The following is a 17,547-nucleotide window of genomic DNA, read 5'->3' as shown; positions in this document are numbered from 1 at the left end:
AGAAGGGGTTATGGGGCTATTGTGAATTGCTCTGGGGATTAGAGAGCTGTGGAACTCTAGGTACCATTCCTTAGTGGCGTTACATGTATTTCGATTCCCTTGCAGATGTATACAACGACAGTCGTTTAATGTGCCATGTACGAGCCACCCAATGGATGACTCCTCATATGCACAAACCATCAGTAACCTACCTCAAGCCCTTGGACCTAACCTCCCGAAAACCCCCAGAATCGTAGCCAACCGATTAACGTGCAAAAACGCACTGCCACCAATATTCCCCCACATCATATCATTATACCCTGAGAAGTCCCAGAATATCTCGGGTCCCATGGCCCGGTAGCTTGCATATATATGTCCCAGGTCGCCCAGCGCAACGAAGAACAGATAGTACTTTGCAACACGGGCTTCGTGGGTAATGGCGGTGCAGAGGATGGCAATGAGGCCGAGAAGGAGGTAGACGTTGCCAGCGGCGTAAGAGAGGCAGAGGGCGGAGGCGGAGACGGGTGTGAGAGATGAGGGGGTGGTGGTGGGGACTTGCTTGAGGACGAAGGATTGAGGGTCAAAGGTGGCTGAGTGCCAGCCCATAATTCTATGGGTCAGTGGGTTAGTTGGGGGTGAAGAGGAATAGGTGGAGGGATTGAGATGTATATATTTCGAGGTACAGCTCAGACGGAACTTAAGCGAATGAAATGAAACAATCATAGTTGGTTGACCGCAGTTTGCGCGTTTATGTAAAGCGAAACGCAACAGCGTACTAAAAAAAAAAGAGACTGTTTCTCGACGTGTGAAACAGACCCGATGAACTTACAGCGCTACAGGCTCCAGATAGGTGAACACTAGGGCCGGCCAAGTCGGGAGAACAGTTCCGAGAGCCATGGTGAATTGAGAGAGATAGGAATCGACAGTCAAAAATCTGCTCTGCGGTTCAGGGATGGTACAGCCCTCTTTAAGGGAGGTGGACGCTGCAATTAAGTCCGTAAGCGGCGTTTTGAGTGTTGGTGTTGGATGCCGTTGGTGTAAGAGGCTTTCTGATTGGTTGGGTTTTCGAGTGAGACTTGAAGAGAGAGCTCGGGATGGACCAGCTATTATTTTCAGCATCCTGTGACTAGCACCTTGGCGCTAGGTAGGAACAGGCATCACCGTTCACACTTACGGATGTGTCGGCAAAGATTACCGAAAAATAGTCCTAGCTTACTGCTCTTCAAAGTCTTTGTTTATTGGAATATCTTAGCTCTAGTATATAAATTTTATATTTCAGCCAAACCAATATACCATCTTCCAGGGCATGTAGCTCAGTGGTAGAGCGTCCGCTTTGCATGCTTGCATGCGGAAGGTCCAGGATTCGATCTCCTGCCTGTCCACTTTTTTTTTCTTGGGAGATGATTTTCTCCAATTTCTTTTTGTTCATTGCACTCTGCTCTGGCTGGTTTTTGGCCTGTCAATTGCATTGTTGGGAAGATGTGAGGAATTTTTTGCCGGTTTGTTGGATTCTTGGCAGGAATCCTCGACCGCCAAGCCCGACTCTTGGAATGACCAGGAGTCGACGCGCCTCACCAAAAATGTTACACCCGTCTACCTCATGGGGCCGGTCACTCTAACTCGCTCAGCACCATGAGACTACGCCAGCCTTCAATATGGCACATCACTGCCCTCGTTTGCTTGCTAGGCCGAGTCGTCCACGCTTCGCTTGGTGATAGACTGCCAGACTTCAAAGACTGTGTACAGGTATACAGCTAGAATGCTGCTGGGAAAACATCGCTAACTTCGATTTAGGTCTGTAAAACTGCAAACTGCCTTGAGAATCCTACCCCAATCCGTACGAATCTTCTCCATGCTTGTAGTTCTGTTGAATGCTAACGGACACCCAGCTCTCCACCGTCGCATCCTCTTCTGGGATTGCCCTTCTGAATGCGACTACACCTGCCAACATGTCGTCACGGACAAAAGACTGGCTCGTGATCCTCCATACATGCAGCCTGTCTACCAATTCCACGGGAAATGGCCCTTCTACCGATTTATGGGCATGCAAGAGCCCTTCAGCGTCATCTTCTCCCTCTTCAACTTCCTAGCGCACGACTGGGGCATCAGTCGGATCCGCGACAGGATCCCCGCCTCCTACCCTCTCCGTAAATACTACATGATGTTTGGATACCTTGGGCTGGCGAGCTGGATCTTCAGCATGGTTTTTCATACCAGGGACTTCCCGCTGACGGAGAAGTTGGACTACTTTGCAGCAGGAGCTAGCGTGCTGTACGGCCTCTACTTTGCCCCGATTCGCGTGTTTCGTCTTGATAAGAAGGTCCCCATGAAGCAATCGATATTGCGCCTCTGGACGGCCCTGTGCATCCTTTTGTACACGCTGCATGTCCTCTACCTCACACTCTGGTCTTGGGACTACACCTACAACATGGCTGCTAATGTTACCGTTGGTATCCTCCAGAACCTGTTGTGGAGCGGATTCAGTTACATGCAATACCAAAAAGTCGGTCGAACATGGGCTGCGTGGCCTGGTCTCATTGTCGCTTGGCTGATCATGGCAATGGGCCTAGAGTTATTGGACTTCCCGCCCTGGAAAGGAATGATCGATGCGCATAGCCTCTGGCATCTTGGGACAGTCGGCCCGACAATTTGGTGGTACAAGTCAGCTCTTCCTCCTCCCATCCCGCACGGAGACAAACTAACCCACCACAGTTTCCTCGTCAAAGACGCGCAGGAGGACCTTGCAGGTACGAGACTCAAGGCTTAGTAGAGGGCAATCGTGTCGCTGCATCACACGCTGTGGCTTCGTCGCTTACCGATTGCGCCTAGGAAAACTTCCCACGACTGATTTTGATTTAGGCGCTCGAAAGGACTAAAGCGAGAGTGTTAGCATCCGACTTTAGCTACAGGTTCCGCGATTTCAGTTTTTGGTATACCATGTTGGGGATTTGGCATCAAGGGATAGACGAGTATGTTCGAAATACCCGAGGAGTTTGGTTTCCAATCAAGAATTAGTTCGTCACTGTGAATTTGAGCTCGCATCGCGTGCTTCCCTTGTACTACTGATGATTAGAGTTTGATTGACTGGCACGAAATAGGGACTATTCTATCAGCCGCTTCCTTGAATCCGGCAACAGGATTGAAGGACTCTATTAACGACGACATACTCTTCTTCTTTGCCATTAGTGTGCTCATGGGGTAATCTACTGAATCCCTCGTGACAGTAACCCTCCTGGTCCAGCCTTCCAAGAAGGGAAGAAAGGAGCCATTCTGACAATTATCCACCGTGGAGACTATACACAAAGCCCACAGCATGCTCAACACTATGCAGACTTTTACGGGGACAAACGAGGTGCTACAGTGCACCCATCGTTATATCCGCGCTTTGATCTCAGAAAATGGTATGGTTTTTCTAGCTAGGAATACGTTAAATTCATCGACTACAAAATAGCCCACATGCCATGCATCGCGAACGTCCAGCAGCACCACCCTTTATAGCTACCTAGCCATATCGAAAAGGGGAGCGCAAAGCTGCCTGAGACGGAATGATGTTACCATCTATCGATACGTGTAAGCTCGTCTTTGCTTACTGTTATTTGTCTCGTTGCTGCTGTCATTCTTTAATTGTAAATATGGAAAGGTGGTGTTTTTCGCGAGTCCAAATGTACCACGTCTCCCTCCGAATTGCTCCAGGAATGCCGTTAGTTTCGTGACACACCAGCTACTTTGTCCGCCTAGATTCTCTAAACACCCTTCTCCCTTGGTCTTAGCTAACAATGTGTGGTTCGTTTAGATGCAGGCTCTAGAGTTGGTACAACTTGCTGTTAGACCTCAAGTTTGCTATCATGACATATTGATGACGGAAGTTTGATAGCACCGAGTAAATTATTTCGATCTTGATGCGGAAGCCGTCGGAACTTTAAGGGTGGCTGAAACAGGTAGAAGCATAAGCTTTATTAAAGATTATTGCACTGTACCTAGCTGTACAAAAGCTTAGTATCTATGCCCCTTTATAACTTTCTTGATAACCTTTATGCTTCTCGAACGAGTCCATTGCTAGATGATGTGGAAATCGCCTCCCAACCCTGCCATTGCTAGTCACCTTCCTCGCGGTATGAATAGGTAAAAAAGATATTAATTATCAAGGGGAACCATCGGTTGGCTTGGATTGGGCAGATTTACTGGTTCGTAATTTGCCTTTCGTTTTGACCAAAGGAGATGCACAATTATGGCGAGTAGAATTGCACCGGCCACCACACCGACAACGACGCCCGCGAGCGTGCCTTTGGCGAGTGTCTTACTAGGCGAAGCAGTAGGAGCTGCTGTTGATGTACATAGAGACCCTGTGGATGTGCATATGCTTGGCTTCGCAGTAATTGTAGTAGTAGCTGTAACGAGAGTAGTTGCCACCGCGGTAGGTGTGGTAGAAGACGAGGCTGTCGACATCGCACCAAACCGATTCAGCATCCAATGCTGTCCCGGATTATCCCCACCCGCAAGCTTAACCTCTAGCGTATCATTCAAAACACCAAGATGAATATCCGGGCCAGTGAAATCATTACTGATCCTCTTACTCCCACCATCCCACTCATCAATCTGCCAATACTGTCCCGTGTAATTCCCGGTACTAAAAAAATGTACATCGAGACTATTCTTGCCCGTGTAGCTGAAGACGTCGACAGCGTGGAAATCTCCCTTTTGAACCGTGTGCAGCCGGTACCGGTTTGAGTTGTTAGTTTCGGTAAAGTACCATTGTTGGTCGTACGAGTCGGAGCGGGTGCTGACGTCTACAATGATTATAGAGTCGTTGTTTGAGGCGGATGCTAGGGCTCTTGAGGGGCCGAGAAGGGCATTGGTGAGGGTGTAGTGTGTAGATGTTTCGATGGTCGGCATGGTAGGGAGTTGAGTGCTTTTGACAGCGCGAGTAGTGCGTGAGTTTAGAGCAACGTGAAAATTATATAATAAAAAATTATGCACTCAAAGCACGACACCAGAGTAGCTAAGTCCTAGCTTCTCAATGGTGGAGTTAGAGCCCCATATATCACAAGCTAGGCTGGAGCCGTGGTCCTAAACGTGGGCTCAATGCAACACGTACTGCGCCTTCATAGCGTGGCATTGCCTTCGCGTGGATTCTACCTATCTGCCGAGTGATCTGCAGTAGTCGCTATAATTGGAATGCAAAGACTGCATTTTGCCTTGCAGCCTAGTACAATTGGAAGTCACCTGTGACGCCCTGCAACCTCCTCCCCCACGCGCAGTTATCACCCATAATGCCTACATATTTAGCGTTCAACGACCTCAGCCACCGAAATCTTTATTAGAAATCTCTATATGGTGGATTTTATTTGTGAAGGCTTGTCAAATCATTCAAGTTACACTCAGCGTGCAAGTTCTACTCCATGATACATAAATATTGCTAAAAGAACTGAAAATCATAGATTGAAGAACCTAGTTCAATATATTGTCGTCAGTAGTAAGGCGATGCCTAAAAGTGAAGATATTGTTCACAGAGCGGTTGAACAACCAAACTAGTACATGATATTGTCATCCGTCGCCAGCTCCTTGTTCCGCCACCAAATAGAAGCCTTCAGATTACTCCCGTTCAAGGACATTGACACTCTCAACTCCGCATTATATGTCTCTAATTTCTTCTGATTGTTGTGAACAAGATCAAACTCTTCCAAAGGAATATCTGACAAATCGTATGTTAACACACAAGCCGTAGTAAGCTCTTCAAGAAGTCAGTGTGATATAGAATTCTTCCGCAACCGCTCGCTTACCTTTTCTGCCGTTTCCTAGCCTCTCTGGTGGGTCTTTTTCTGAGTAGCGGTATATAGTGACTTTGCCCTTTCGGTCGTCTGTCTTCGAGAACGACACTGTCAGGCTCTGCTCTGCTGCTCTCGGCTTATTAGAAAGCACGAGATCTCCTTTTTTCAGCATCCAAATCATTTGTGCTTGCGCGTATGCAATATTGTTCTCAGGAGAAACCACCCGATCGCTCTCAGAAAAGTAGGCTGCGGAGAAGGGTTGATTCACACTTATGCCGTAATGGTGACGACAAGAGCTTGCATGAAGTAAGTTTTGTGTATCAGACTTCTCGATGCCACAGAGTACGGCACCTCGAACAACTGCTGTCCAAGAGGTTGCGAGATCTGGCAGGTTGACGTCCCAAGTTTCAAGAGTTGCTTTGATTTCTTCCCGAAGGTAAGGAGATCTACCAAAACCTCCCACAAGAAACACGTTCTGATAACATAATCAGCTACTGAGGCTGTAACTATATACGAGAGGCATCTTTGAAATCTTACCTTGGGGCGTCCACCATCTTGTTCAATATGGTACATGTGACCTGTGATCAAGTCCACAACTTGATCCACGCAAACATCAAAAAACTGTTCCATCTTAGTACTAAATGCATGTTAGCTACGGACGAACTTTGTTGGTTCGAGCATCTTTACCAACTAATCGTGATTTCCCCATGGTTGACTTTTCCGGGTATGTCAAGGTTTTCAAGCGGCGCTGGTAAGTCCATGGATATGGATCGACCGTAATTCTTGGTGAATACTTCTTTCTGTGCATTGAAATTTTTCATGAGTTCTCGTAGCGCTCGGCCTTCCACGGCATGTGAAGTAATTTTGCTCATCTCCATGTGCGGATCCAGTTTTTGATAGTGTTTGTCTCCAATAAGTTCCCTTAGCCATTTCTTAAATTCCAAGTTGATGAATATTGATCCGCATTTACGGCCAGTGGGGTACCCAATCTGTGCGAGCTGAAGGGGTTCTAGCTGCTTGACTTCATACGACACCACATCCTATGGAGGGTGAAAAATAGATGGTTAGTTATGTTGCAATGACACGGACCGTGGGGCATGTGCAGTACGTACCACGGTCCCTCCACCGGCGTCACATAGGACAAAGCAAGCGTTCTCCTGTGAGGTCTTTAGCAACCAGTAATGAATCCTAGCCCTAGTCTCTCACCTTGAGGAAATCTGGCCCCTGAGTATCCCTCAAATACCTTACAGCGTAGAAAGCCGCAGCTTCGGCCTCTGTGACAAATAACACGTCTTGTAACCTAGGGAAAGAGCGTTCGCTGAAGCCTGCTTTTGTTGCTGCGCGATAAGTAGCATTCATGGCTCTGTATGATTCATACCATTCCTTGGTAATGAGTTAGTTAAAAAAAAAAAAAAACTTTAACCAATATTGGCAAGGGATAGCTTTACTGTTGGTACCGTGATTACAATATCGGTAGATATAGTTCTTCGGAGCACTTCCGAGAAGTCTTTCACCACCTTCTCCAAATACTCAAAGACTTTGGTGAGATATTCGGTCACTATTTCTTCAGGGCTCTTGTGGGGATATTCAGGGTTGCCACGCAGGCCCGTAGATGTCCTAACGTGTTGAAAGTTCAGATTTTTTGTACCTTCCAACGACTGGAGAAGAAGGTCCAGTTCCTCTGAAACATTCCCAACAACAAGCTCTAATTTAGTATGGACCATGGTCACCGCCCCCGGACTTAAGTCGCTTCCCCATTGAGCTTCTTTCCGCTCCCGAGTTGGTTGCGAATATGAAATCACACTGGGCACTTTGTCATGATTATCCATCTTTTCACCCCAATCTGTAATGGGGTCAATTTTTTCAAGAGGACAAGTAGCCCCGAGAGGTGTTGCGTAGGCGACACCTAGACAATAAATATAAGTGGTCAAGGTTTTCATTTGGGAGACTCCTCGAAGGCTAGGAAAGGGGACATACCTGTGAAGGTTGTGCCATAGTCAAGCCCAATGACCAAACGTTGCTCTTGAACCGAGCTTTCCTCTGTATAGCTATCCATGGGTTATACCTCAATATAGGAGCGCGTGTAAATATTGGAGTTCTTGAGTATTCCACAGAGCGGGTTCGAGGGAAACTGGTACTGGGGAGGTCCAAGGAGCGGGCTCGTCTTCCAGGGCTCCCCAGAGAAGTAATTGGCTAAGAGAGAGTCCCAAGAAGTGAGAGGCAACGACAAGCTAAAGCATGCCACTTTCTAAATGCAGCTGACCGGTGAAGGTCCCCAATTGCCCTCCATGTTGCGGGCTCAACCTAGTGATTTGTGATTGGCATGAAATGCGGGAGGAGTGGGATGCAAGCGGAGTGCAGAAAGGCTCTCTTTAGCTTAGGGGCGCAGCAGACGCATTCCTATTGATGGTTGGAAGTGTGAACACGAACCTCGACTTTTTCTCATGATATTGGTCAAGTGGTGAGAAGGACCCTCCTCGTTTCGCTTAAAATTGCTTGAGCCGGACACTGCCTAACATTAAATCAGCTAACTTCGGTACGACACATTGTCCTTCGTCACGACTTCTCCATGTTGATGGCAAGGCTCTGAAACCGTGCATAGCTTTTGCTGCTCACTCTTTGGCGTGGACGATTGGCGCAAAATGGCGCTGTCAATTGGCGGCCCCAAAGCACGCCTTCAATGGTGGGCGGACCAGAACGTGTGACACATCTGGAGCCCTTTGACTATCTCGATACTTTGCTTTGTGGATGCCTTCTGCAAACTGGATATTCCCTTGCACTTAGAGCAAATTTATTGCTTCGTCTTGCTCCTTAAACCCCGGTTCGAGCCATCTTTGATTTCGGTAACCCGAAATCGCCTGGGTCGAAAGATGGGTCTCCTGGAATTTATGAACGCCCCAAGGAAATTGAGGCAGTATAAGAGCGGCCGAAACCACAGGGCGTCTTACCACCAGGCAGAAGACTATGTGAGGGTTGAGGACAATCAGTCCTATGAACCTTCTTCTCACAAGGACATCCGGGAGCCACAGGGGCAAAATCTACATCATCCAACGTCCGGAGGGCATCCTCCACAGCTTACGCCAGGATATCTGAATCCACAATACACAACCCCTCGATCGGTGCATGATGTTCCTTCCACGAACTCCAGAAGGAAATCGAGGAGGAACTCTCGTCCAAAGCACTCTTCGAGTGACAGGGGACCTCCGGATATGCCAATGACAGTTCTAGAAAATGGAAAATATTCCTTCGAGACCGTGTTGCCTTCTCCAAGAAGGCAAGAAAAGACGCTACCACCTCTGTTCGCTCGAAGTCCTTTCCCAACAAGTACAGACGATGGTTATCATTTCACCCCAAGAACAGTCCCTCATGTTGAAAGAGACCAGCGTGGGACAGTGCGAGGATCTGGGCTCGACTCGACATGGCAAGTTGCAAAGACGCCACGGGAATATCAAGAACTGCCTCAGACTCCAAGTCCAAGGGCTGATGTGGATGCTTCTTCAAAATATCAAAGCCGTGATATGAAGCCAGTGGTTAATTCGCGACATGCAAGTTTAGGTACAGGCATTGATCAGACTTCAGCGTATGGGAGTGCAGGCACGGGCATCAGTCCACCCTCACCATTTGAAACCCCAGTCTCGCCTGCCCAATCGGCTTCAGCCCATACAAGCCTAAGCACCAGAGATGTGGCTAGTCCTCCAGCGATAGCTCATGAGCTTCCCGACAGCAGCCTTGGTCTGCAGCAATATACTCAAGGGCCGGAAAATGAACAAGCTGACTCAAACGGTCCCTATTCGTCTCCATCGAGGACTGGTGGCAGTTATATCCCCGAGCCTGTTGCAAAGGACGAAGCCCAATTCCATGAATCTGCCTCAAATGTGAGAATTCTTCATCTCCTTGATCGTGCTATTAGCGCTAACCACGTCAATTTCGCGATAGAAGACGGTAGCTACTACAGGCGCCCATATGACTCTTATGCGGATATCTAATCGCATCTTGGAGGCAGCACAGGACTGCCGTGATTTGAGAGGCACCACTGCACAAGATCCCGAGAGTGCGGTTGTCCACATTCTGGGTCAATTCAAAAATCTTAGCCGAAATCTTGACGAAATCCAAGAAAGCCTCAAGAATTTTGAGCATGTTCGCGGAGAGCTCATAAACGCGAAAAGTCGGCTTCAAAACTGCGAGAGCAGCCTTGCTAGCTGCGGGGACGACCTTGCTCGTTGCAGGGCAGAGAATGAAGCGCTCAAAACAAGGGAGTCACAATGGTCGAGTGAGAAGAGCACAATGGAATACAACCACCGTATCGAACTCCAAGGCGAGGCGACAAGGCACATTCAGGAAGTCACGACACTCAATGGCAAAATCTCGCGTTTCGAATACGAGAAAGAGGACCTCAAGCGGAGCCACCAAGCTGAGCTATTAGGAGAACGTGCTAATCAGCAGAGTGAATTTGATCGTGTAAAGGCCAGGCTTGACGAAAAGCTTTCGAAGGAAGTGGAAAATGCAGCAAAAGAGAGGTGGGGCCTTGAATCACGACATAAAGAAACTATGGATACTCTCAAAGAGAGTTTCGCTGAAGAACGATCACTCTTGAGACAACAGTTGCGGTCGGCGAATGAAACTTTTGAACAACGACTTGCGGCCGAAGTGGAAAAGCATAGTCGTGAGAAGGATGAGTGGGACAAAGAATTCGATGAGTTCGAGAAGAATGCCGAGATTGAGAACAGAAGACAAGAGAAGACCTTCCAAGACAAGGAAGATCAATTAAGGCAAGAGATGGAGGATTTAAAGCGTGGGGCCGAGGGCGAGAAAGTCCGACTGCAGTCTGAATTCCAAATCAGAGAAAACCAGTGGAGGAAGACAGTTGATGATTGGAAACAATGGGCCGAAAATGAGAAGCTTCGGCTTAGGAAGGAGGCCCAAGACACAGAGGATCGACTCAAGCAGGAATTTGAAGTCACGGAGGAACGGGTGAAAAGGGATTTCTCCACGCAAGCTGCGAACCTACGAATAGAGAATTCCCGGTTGCAGCAGGAATATAAAGACAAAGAGGATCGACTCAAGCTAGAATTCGAAGGTATGGAGGAGCGGCTGAAGAGAGATTTCACTACTCAAACCGCGAACCTACGAATTGAAAATTCCCGGCTGCAACAGGAATCTAAAGCCAGAGAGGATCGACTCAAGCAGGAATTTGAAGACATGGAGGAGCGCATGAACAGGGATTTTGCGACTCAAATTGCGAACCTAAGAAAAGAGAATACCCGGTTACAGAAGGAATACAAAGATAAAGAAGAGCGGCTCAAGCAGGATTATGCAGATAAGGAGGAACATTTGAGGAAAGAATTTGCCGCGCAAACTGTGAACCTAAAAAGGGAGAATATGGATTTGAAAGGGGCCCTCGTGGCTCGAGAGCACATCAAAGGCATGACAGACCGTGAGCTGGCATCGAGCTTCGAGAAGTTAGCGGGCCAGATAGACGCTCTTTCGAGGGTTCCATGGGATGCGGGGAGGGAAGCATCCTGGCCCTTTCCGGAGCGCTTCTTGCAGCAGCTGCACCGGGAAAATCCAAGGAAACTGAAACAGCAGATTGTCCAAAACAGTCTATGGATGATACTTTTCAACAGAATCTTCCTTACGCCATTTATTGTTCTAGGGGAGGAAGGGAAGGCGCTCGACCGGAAGTGGACTGAAGATTTTGGTAGAAGTAAGTGACACATTCCTGCGTACAAAATCTGAAGCTGAGTACAATCTAGATGAAATTACGACTACGGCTCCGGACTGGCCTCAGCCAAGCCCCGAATCGGAGGACTATCGATTTGAAACTGCGAAATCGTGCTTGAAGGCCATTGAGGAAGAAGCCTGGACATCTAATGAGAGCCAGCGGCGGAAACAAGCCTTCTATCAATCAGTAACCGCGATTGCGAGCGAAGTGTCATCTACTCTGGCGAAAATAGCTCCGTTGGAGCAGAAAGACGCACAGCTATTGAATGACACCATCCAGCTGGCTGCGAAGATGTGGCTGTACATCTGTTCGCAGAGATATAGGATAGTCGTAGTTATGTCTAGCGGAATCGTGGATGTGTTGAGGCTAAGGAACGGAGGATCCAGATCTTTGAAACTTGTTATGAGGCCAGAATTGAGACGCTTTGGAGACTCTCAAGGGCGGGAATTGGCGAAACAGGCTATTGTTGGAGGCTGGAAAGGGACTACCGTTTCATATGGGACTCGGTAAACCGTAATTGTAGTCTGAAACTTTAAGAGGGCCTTAGAGAACAGGTACTAAATATTCATACGATCATTAGGTTTCATTACTAGAAAATGCTCCACTACCATGCCAGATTCGTTAATAGCACGGGGTCGAAAGTTGGGGAAGCCACCATCACCAATGGCCAGTGCCAAGGACCTTCTAAGAAGAGAGTAGTTGGATTTGAAATTTGACTCATGGCGGGAGGAGGCTAGCAGTTGCACACATGTCTGAGGAAGGTAGCCTTCTCTGGTCCAGGCTGGCCGCAGTCAGGCAAACCCAAATATCAGACCAGCTCAGTGTGTGCTAATGTCCGCAGCGTGACAACACCGATGGCTTGCATGCAGGAAAAGAATAAAGTGGGGGACACCCTGTCAGCTGGAGCGGTGACTTCAGGCATGCTTGTAGGCTGAATCGACTGTGAAGGCTTGTCCGCTCCACCCCCACTCCATTCGGAGAGCATCTTTCAAGGATCCCTCTGCCCATTCATTCATTTTAGCGGACGCTCCAATCCGTAGAATATTTTAGGCCAAATGCTCGATTTCTTGGAACTTGAGGAGTAACCGGGCCAGCCTTTCAAAGTTCACCAAAAGGTATTTGGAGCTGTCACTCTCGATAAGCTACCATCTAATTTGACTAGTTGAAACAGCTGAGAATCAGACATGCGGATCAAGAATCCATTCAGCAAGAATCGTCTCAAAAGAAATTCTGTCGTCTCCAAGCCTTCACCAACCCTACAACCACGCGACATCCCCTCAACTAGAGCCAAAGGGCAAAAGATTACACCAGATGAGTTACGAGATCTGCGCGAGGATATCCGATACAGGTACTATCTGGATTACCAAATTTGGAGTCAGCGAAACTTGAAGCAGCATGGGCAGCATGGGAGGGACAAGGTGAAGGAGCAGATGACAAAAGCGGACGCAGTGCTGGCTAAGATCCAGCGTACAGTGGCTACGTGGGACAAGCGAGAATACTTTTCGTCGGATGAACAATTTGCGAAATTTAAGGAGATCAAGAGCCGCTTACAAGAGGGTGGAAAGCGGAATTGGGCGGAACATTCACCGTGGGAGGAACAGGAAAGGTGAAGGACGTTAGGCAGCTCGTATCGGCGAATTTCACTGAAAGATGTGGGCCATAAATGTGCCTCATCAGCTCGACTAAGACCCTGATGATGAGAACTGTATGTACATAGAATCTAGTTATAACATGAGTGCAATGTGATATATAAAAATCAATCATGCAATCGCAAAGGTTGAGCCTATGTGCAGCCTTCAGAAGAGACACCCTAGACATATTCGAAGCAGAGCAAATCCCCACCAATATCCATGACATCGCCCACCGTAACATTCGGGACCAAACCAGACATCCAGAGGACATGTGTAAGCGTGGTGACATTTCCAGGATCCCCAGAGTAGTTGGTCAAAGACGCGTCAGGGTACGGCATACCCATCGAAGCCAAGTAATCGTCGTCGGGAATGTTTTGTCCGCCCATATCAGTCAGGCGGGTAGTGAGGTTCTTGGACTGCCAGATCCACCAAAGTCGGTCGAGGTTTGTGTGGTGGAGGAAAAAGAGAGGTTCTCCAGGACTTGCTACGATATCCAGCATCTGAAAGTATTAGTATGAGCTAGTCCTGGTAAGAAAACACTTACCGATCCACCGACACCAGCATGACCGGATGTATGGGGCCAGGAGGAGAAGCAGGGATATGCGGACGTATAATTCTCCTCGGCCATGCATTGGTCGAGGTAAGTAGAATTCGCCCACATGAAAGAAGTTGCGCTGAACTCGCGGTAGATACAATGGTTCGTGTTGGTGTACTCTGGGCCCATAGCCAAAGTCACATTTACGAACGGACCGTCCGCAATGCAAGCGTAGTCACTCGTGTTCGAAGAGACGCCATTTCCGCCGAATCCAGTATCGGGATCGAAAACATCCGAATCTACGAGGGCGTCCGAGTCTGCCTCTTCATCCCAGTACGGCTGAGTACCAGTATAGTTGCACTCGGTTTTCAGAAGATACTCGTGTGTATACATGAAGTATCGGTGCCACGGAAGGAATTGGCCTACGTCATGGATGTAGTTTGATTGATTTAGATGTGCCCAGGTAAGATCGTCCCATCTCGAGACTGCGTCCGCGACAAAGCCTTTTGTTGGGGAGTTCATGAGGCAAAGTTCAGCTTCAATGTAGGCTGCCTTTTCGGTGTTGGTGAGGGTAGTCCTATCACTACTGTCAGTGAGATATCAAGACAAGATAACAAACCCCGTACCATGATTTCCGCTGTGATTTCGTAGTACAGGTGGAGGCACGACTCGCCAAACGCGAATGAGGGACGGCAGCCGCCAAAGTGGTAGCTGTAATCAACACAAGAAATGAAAGTGTAGAAGATACCATACTGAAAGAATGCAAACAAATAAAGAACGAATGTTGAGCAAAATCAAAGTGAATGTGTGCCGTGGGGTTGCAGAAAGAGCCACCTGTAAACGGTATATATGGTCACTTCTTGTAAACGGTATATAGGGTCACTTCTCCTTGAAAATTCCCAGTACTATGGCCTGCACGTCCCATGATTACGAGTGCAGGTTGCGAATATTCGACAATTTCCATGGGGGGAAATAAGAGTCATGCCCCCTAGGAGCCTTCGACGAAACTTGCGCAGCAATCCCCTGGTCTGGAAGAATCTGGTATCCTGCTCCGGAGTGACGAAGTGAAATTTGCGAAGAAACACCGCAGTTCTCTGCCTTAAACCTAGAAAGAAGGTAGAACAAAAAGGAGTGCTAAATATATGCTTGCATCCATCGATCCATATACGTAAGCTAATCACGTGTGTGAAGTACGTAACCAGCAGTAGGGTCCCTGTTTGATCTACAACGGAGGATAACCCTGGGGTTCTTCCAAGATAAAGTAAAGGGGGGGAAACGTCTCAACCGAATACTGCAAGGTCGTACCCGACTGGGTCGTTTTGTTTGTTCAGATTGACCCCTAACTGACTATGTAAAGACTCCCGATGAATTCCAATTATAGCATTTACACGTTTTTGAAGAAGTAGAGTACAAGTGTTGAGACTCAAGAGCTGGTTATCACGCAGCATACTACGAACAATACAGCTTAAATATAAATGTTTTCGTTCATCACTCATGGGGATGTCAAAAATCCGTGGAGTGTAAATGTTGCACCAAAGACGCTAGACTAAAAATGACTAGAGCCGAAGTTCGGACCTCAATTGACATGCGAACTCGCGGCTCTTACGACTCCAACTCTCCATGTCCCGCCTACCATCATACTACAAATGTCTAGCTAAACAGTCTCGAATCGCGCATCTTAATGCATTCATATCACTCGCGGACGGGGCATCCGTTATAAGCACGACACCAGATACACATGGCAGCTTTTCTGGCAAATCGATAGCCATCAAAGACAACATCTGCACCAGTGATCTCCCCACCACGGCCGGGTCAGGGATATTAAAAGATTTCATAAGTCCCTATGATGCCACGGTTGTCAGACGGCTTCAAGATGCGGGAGCCGTGATTATGGGGAAGACGAATATGGACGAATTCGGGATGGGATCACACTCAATGCACTCTTACTTTGGACCTGTGAAGCAATTGGGACGTGGAGAAGAAGGAATAAGTGCTGGAGGAAGCTCTGGAGGGAGTGCCGTAGCGGTCAAGTCTGGCTATTGCGACGTGTGAGTATCATGGAACGAGGAACACTATTTTCTCATTAACATGTCGTAGTGCCCTTGGAACGGATACTGGAGGATCAGTTCGATTGCCTGCGGCGTATACCGGAATTGTTGGCTTCAAACCATCCTACGGCCTGCTCTCGCGGTGGGGCGTCATTGCGTACGCCAATTCACTTGATACCGTCGGTATTCTTGCCAATTCCGTTGATATGGTTCGGCAAACATTCAGTACGTATTCGGGTTGATCGTTCGCTCGAAAGCATATAGAATTTACATTATACAGATTTGCTCAATAAGTACGATCCACAAGACCCAACGTCTCTTGTACCGTCAACCCGCTCTCGACTCCGAACCCCAAAGTCTGCTGAGACTCCGCTCCGCATTGGGATACCCTTAGAGTATAACGTGTCCACGCTAAAACCCGCCATTCGGGATGCTTGGATCTGTGCCCTCCGGCTCCTTCAATCTAAAGGGCATACATTGCATTCTGTGTCTCTCCCTGCGACAAGGCACGCACTCTCCGCATACTACATCCTAGCTCCAGCGGAAGCCTCAAGCAATCTCGCGAAATATGATGGAGTCCGATATGGGAGCCGGGCAGAGGGTATTGATGGCACACCCCAAAGCGTTCTCTTCGCAAAAACGCGTGGTGAGGGATTTGGCCCCGAAGTCCGTCGCCGTATTCTTCTGGGCACCTTCTCTCTTAGCGCTCAGGCGATCGACAACTATTTCATCCAGGCCCAGAAAATCCGTCGCCTTGTGCAACAAGACTTTGACAATGCTTTCTCCGCACCTAATCCGCTGGTATCTTCTACCTCACCTTCTGTATCCAACTCAAGTGGCGTGGACGTTCTACTCTGTCCAACAGCCCCGACCCTACCCCAACTCATCTCTAATATTGAGAATCAAGATTCAGTCTCTGAAACAATGAGTGATGTATTCACGGTGCCTGCCAGCCTGGCTGGGCTGCCTGCCATTAGTATTCCGATCAGTATCAGGGAAGACCACAATGACCCAGACTTGAGCAAAGCTGGGGTAGAGCAAACAGCAGGTATGCAGATTATTGGGCAATACGGCGATGATAGACTTGTACTGGATGTTGCAAGTCAGTTGGAGGTGCGACAGAGAGTTAAGATATAGGCCGAGCATGAATATCCTCCTACGACTGTTTTTCGTGAGTGAACAAGCTGTATTTACGAGCATTTTGACAATGGATAGGTTGTATACTATTTCTGTATGAATACGAAGAATATGGCTCATGTATGATATCCGGAATTCACATCTCAAGACCTAGCGCAGGGACCAAAAACAGCGGTTATAGAGCACTTAAATTTCCCCGTACCAAAGCACTCACTGCATCCAATCTCTCTCATTTATTTCAAAGTTGACTGAATATATGATCTATTATACTGAGAATCTTGGAATAGTTTGCTACGTGCGCACGCACTCGAAGTCGAGTCCGTGTTATGAGGCGCTTAGTGTTGTAAGGAGTGAGCCCCTTCATACCTTTCGGTAAATGGGGAATTAAGAATACGTACGCCACAGGAGCCACCACAGCTGCAGTCAGAGACAGGATTACAGCCAATATCTGGAGACCTGGTGATGGTCGTTGGTTGACTGGTTCGCCTATCCCCAATCTTAATGTCTCCTCAAGGCCTTCGGACTTTGGACCTGGCGACATGTTGATATACGGTAAATATCATACTAAACACTCTTCTCCACAACAGGAAGCTAGTAAGTTAAGTATGTGTATCTAAACGCTCTCCTCGAAGTGGTTAGTTGTGCAAGACCATAACGACGAGCAAGCTGGACTTGTAATCTAGGCGTGAGGGGTCCTCTATTCTAAGGGTGTGATTGTGGCGTGGAG

General features: G+C 48.0%; 6 protein-coding genes and 1 non-coding gene across 7 annotated transcripts; 3 read left to right on the top strand and 4 right to left on the bottom strand.

Annotated features, from left to right (window-relative positions):
* Positions 1-21: 21 nt before the first annotated feature.
* On the bottom strand, positions 22-1,047 carry BDR25DRAFT_282292 (uncharacterized protein). The gene is made up of 2 exons (XM_033687957.1): positions 809-1,047; positions 22-589 (listed from the first exon to the last, which is right to left on the bottom strand). Exons 1-2 carry the CDS (start codon positions 874-876, stop codon positions 193-195), a joined length of 465 nt encoding a protein of 154 aa, XP_033549912.1. The 5' UTR covers positions 877-1,047; the 3' UTR covers positions 22-192.
* A 234-nt stretch (positions 1,048-1,281) lies between these two features.
* BDR25DRAFT_t21 lies at positions 1,282-1,361 on the top strand. The gene has a single exon. It is a non-coding gene; the product is annotated as a tRNA-Ala (tRNA).
* A 193-nt stretch (positions 1,362-1,554) lies between these two features.
* BDR25DRAFT_341253 (Mn2+ homeostasis protein-like protein Per1) lies at positions 1,555-2,938 on the top strand. The gene is made up of 4 exons (XM_033693591.1): positions 1,555-1,725; positions 1,774-1,816; positions 1,869-2,640; positions 2,692-2,938. Exons 1-4 carry the CDS (start codon positions 1,612-1,614, stop codon positions 2,744-2,746), a joined length of 984 nt encoding a protein of 327 aa, XP_033549911.1. The 5' UTR covers positions 1,555-1,611; the 3' UTR covers positions 2,747-2,938.
* Positions 2,939-4,049: 1,111 nt separating this feature from the next.
* BDR25DRAFT_387165 (uncharacterized protein) lies at positions 4,050-4,956 on the bottom strand. The gene has a single exon (XM_033698045.1). It carries the CDS (start codon positions 4,870-4,872, stop codon positions 4,114-4,116), a length of 759 nt encoding a protein of 252 aa, XP_033549910.1. The 5' UTR covers positions 4,873-4,956; the 3' UTR covers positions 4,050-4,113.
* A 551-nt stretch (positions 4,957-5,507) lies between these two features.
* BDR25DRAFT_341252 (actin-like ATPase domain-containing protein) lies at positions 5,508-7,803 on the bottom strand (the record flags this gene model as incomplete). The annotated part of the gene is made up of 8 exons (XM_033693590.1): positions 5,508-5,710; positions 5,760-6,222; positions 6,285-6,384; positions 6,435-6,787; positions 6,860-6,904; positions 6,954-7,130; positions 7,196-7,653; positions 7,725-7,803. The coding sequence occupies 8 exons, from the start codon at positions 7,801-7,803 to the stop codon at positions 5,508-5,510; spliced, it is 1,878 nt and encodes a 625-aa protein (XP_033549909.1).
* A 5,476-nt stretch (positions 7,804-13,279) lies between these two features.
* On the bottom strand, positions 13,280-14,386 carry BDR25DRAFT_312206 (Di-copper centre-containing protein; the record flags this gene model as incomplete). Its single annotated transcript, XM_033691287.1, has 3 exons — positions 13,280-13,600; positions 13,645-14,212; positions 14,262-14,386. The coding sequence occupies 3 exons, from the start codon at positions 14,384-14,386 to the stop codon at positions 13,280-13,282; spliced, it is 1,014 nt and encodes a 337-aa protein (XP_033549908.1).
* Positions 14,387-15,255: 869 nt separating this feature from the next.
* BDR25DRAFT_257199 (amidase signature enzyme) lies at positions 15,256-17,006 on the top strand (the record flags this gene model as incomplete). The annotated part of the gene is made up of 3 exons (XM_033686464.1): positions 15,256-15,683; positions 15,733-15,908; positions 15,964-17,006. 3 exons carry the CDS (start codon positions 15,256-15,258, stop codon positions 16,818-16,820), a joined length of 1,461 nt encoding a protein of 486 aa, XP_033549907.1. The 3' UTR covers positions 16,821-17,006.
* Positions 17,007-17,547: the final 541 nt, after the last annotated feature.

Source organism: Lindgomyces ingoldianus (genome assembly GCF_010093535.1).
Source record: "Lindgomyces ingoldianus strain ATCC 200398 unplaced genomic scaffold BDR25scaffold_9, whole genome shotgun sequence".
NCBI classification, from domain to species: domain Eukaryota; kingdom Fungi; phylum Ascomycota; class Dothideomycetes; order Pleosporales; family Lindgomycetaceae; genus Lindgomyces; species Lindgomyces ingoldianus.
The sequence above is the reverse complement of the archived record's forward strand: the minus strand, read 5'-3'. Positions and strand labels throughout refer to the sequence as shown.

Excerpts from the sequence above, each read along its gene's own strand:
- BDR25DRAFT_282292 (XM_033687957.1), bottom strand. The coding sequence starts at position 876 with ATGGCTCTCGGAACTGTTCTCCCGACTTGGCCGGCCCTAGTGTTCACC. Across the intron at positions 590-808 it reads TATCTGGAGCCTGTAGCGCT|AATTATGGGCTGGCACTCAG; the intron begins GTAAGTTCATCG and ends ACTGACCCATAG.
- BDR25DRAFT_341253 (XM_033693591.1), top strand. The coding sequence starts at position 1,612 with ATGAGACTACGCCAGCCTTCAATATGGCACATCACTGCCCTCGTTTGC. Across the intron at positions 1,726-1,773 it reads ACTTCAAAGACTGTGTACAG|GTCTGTAAAACTGCAAACTG; the intron begins GTATACAGCTAG and ends ACTTCGATTTAG. Across the intron at positions 2,641-2,691 it reads CCGACAATTTGGTGGTACAA|TTTCCTCGTCAAAGACGCGC; the intron begins GTCAGCTCTTCC and ends AACCCACCACAG.
- BDR25DRAFT_387165 (XM_033698045.1), bottom strand. The coding sequence starts at position 4,872 with ATGCCGACCATCGAAACATCTACACACTACACCCTCACCAATGCCCTT.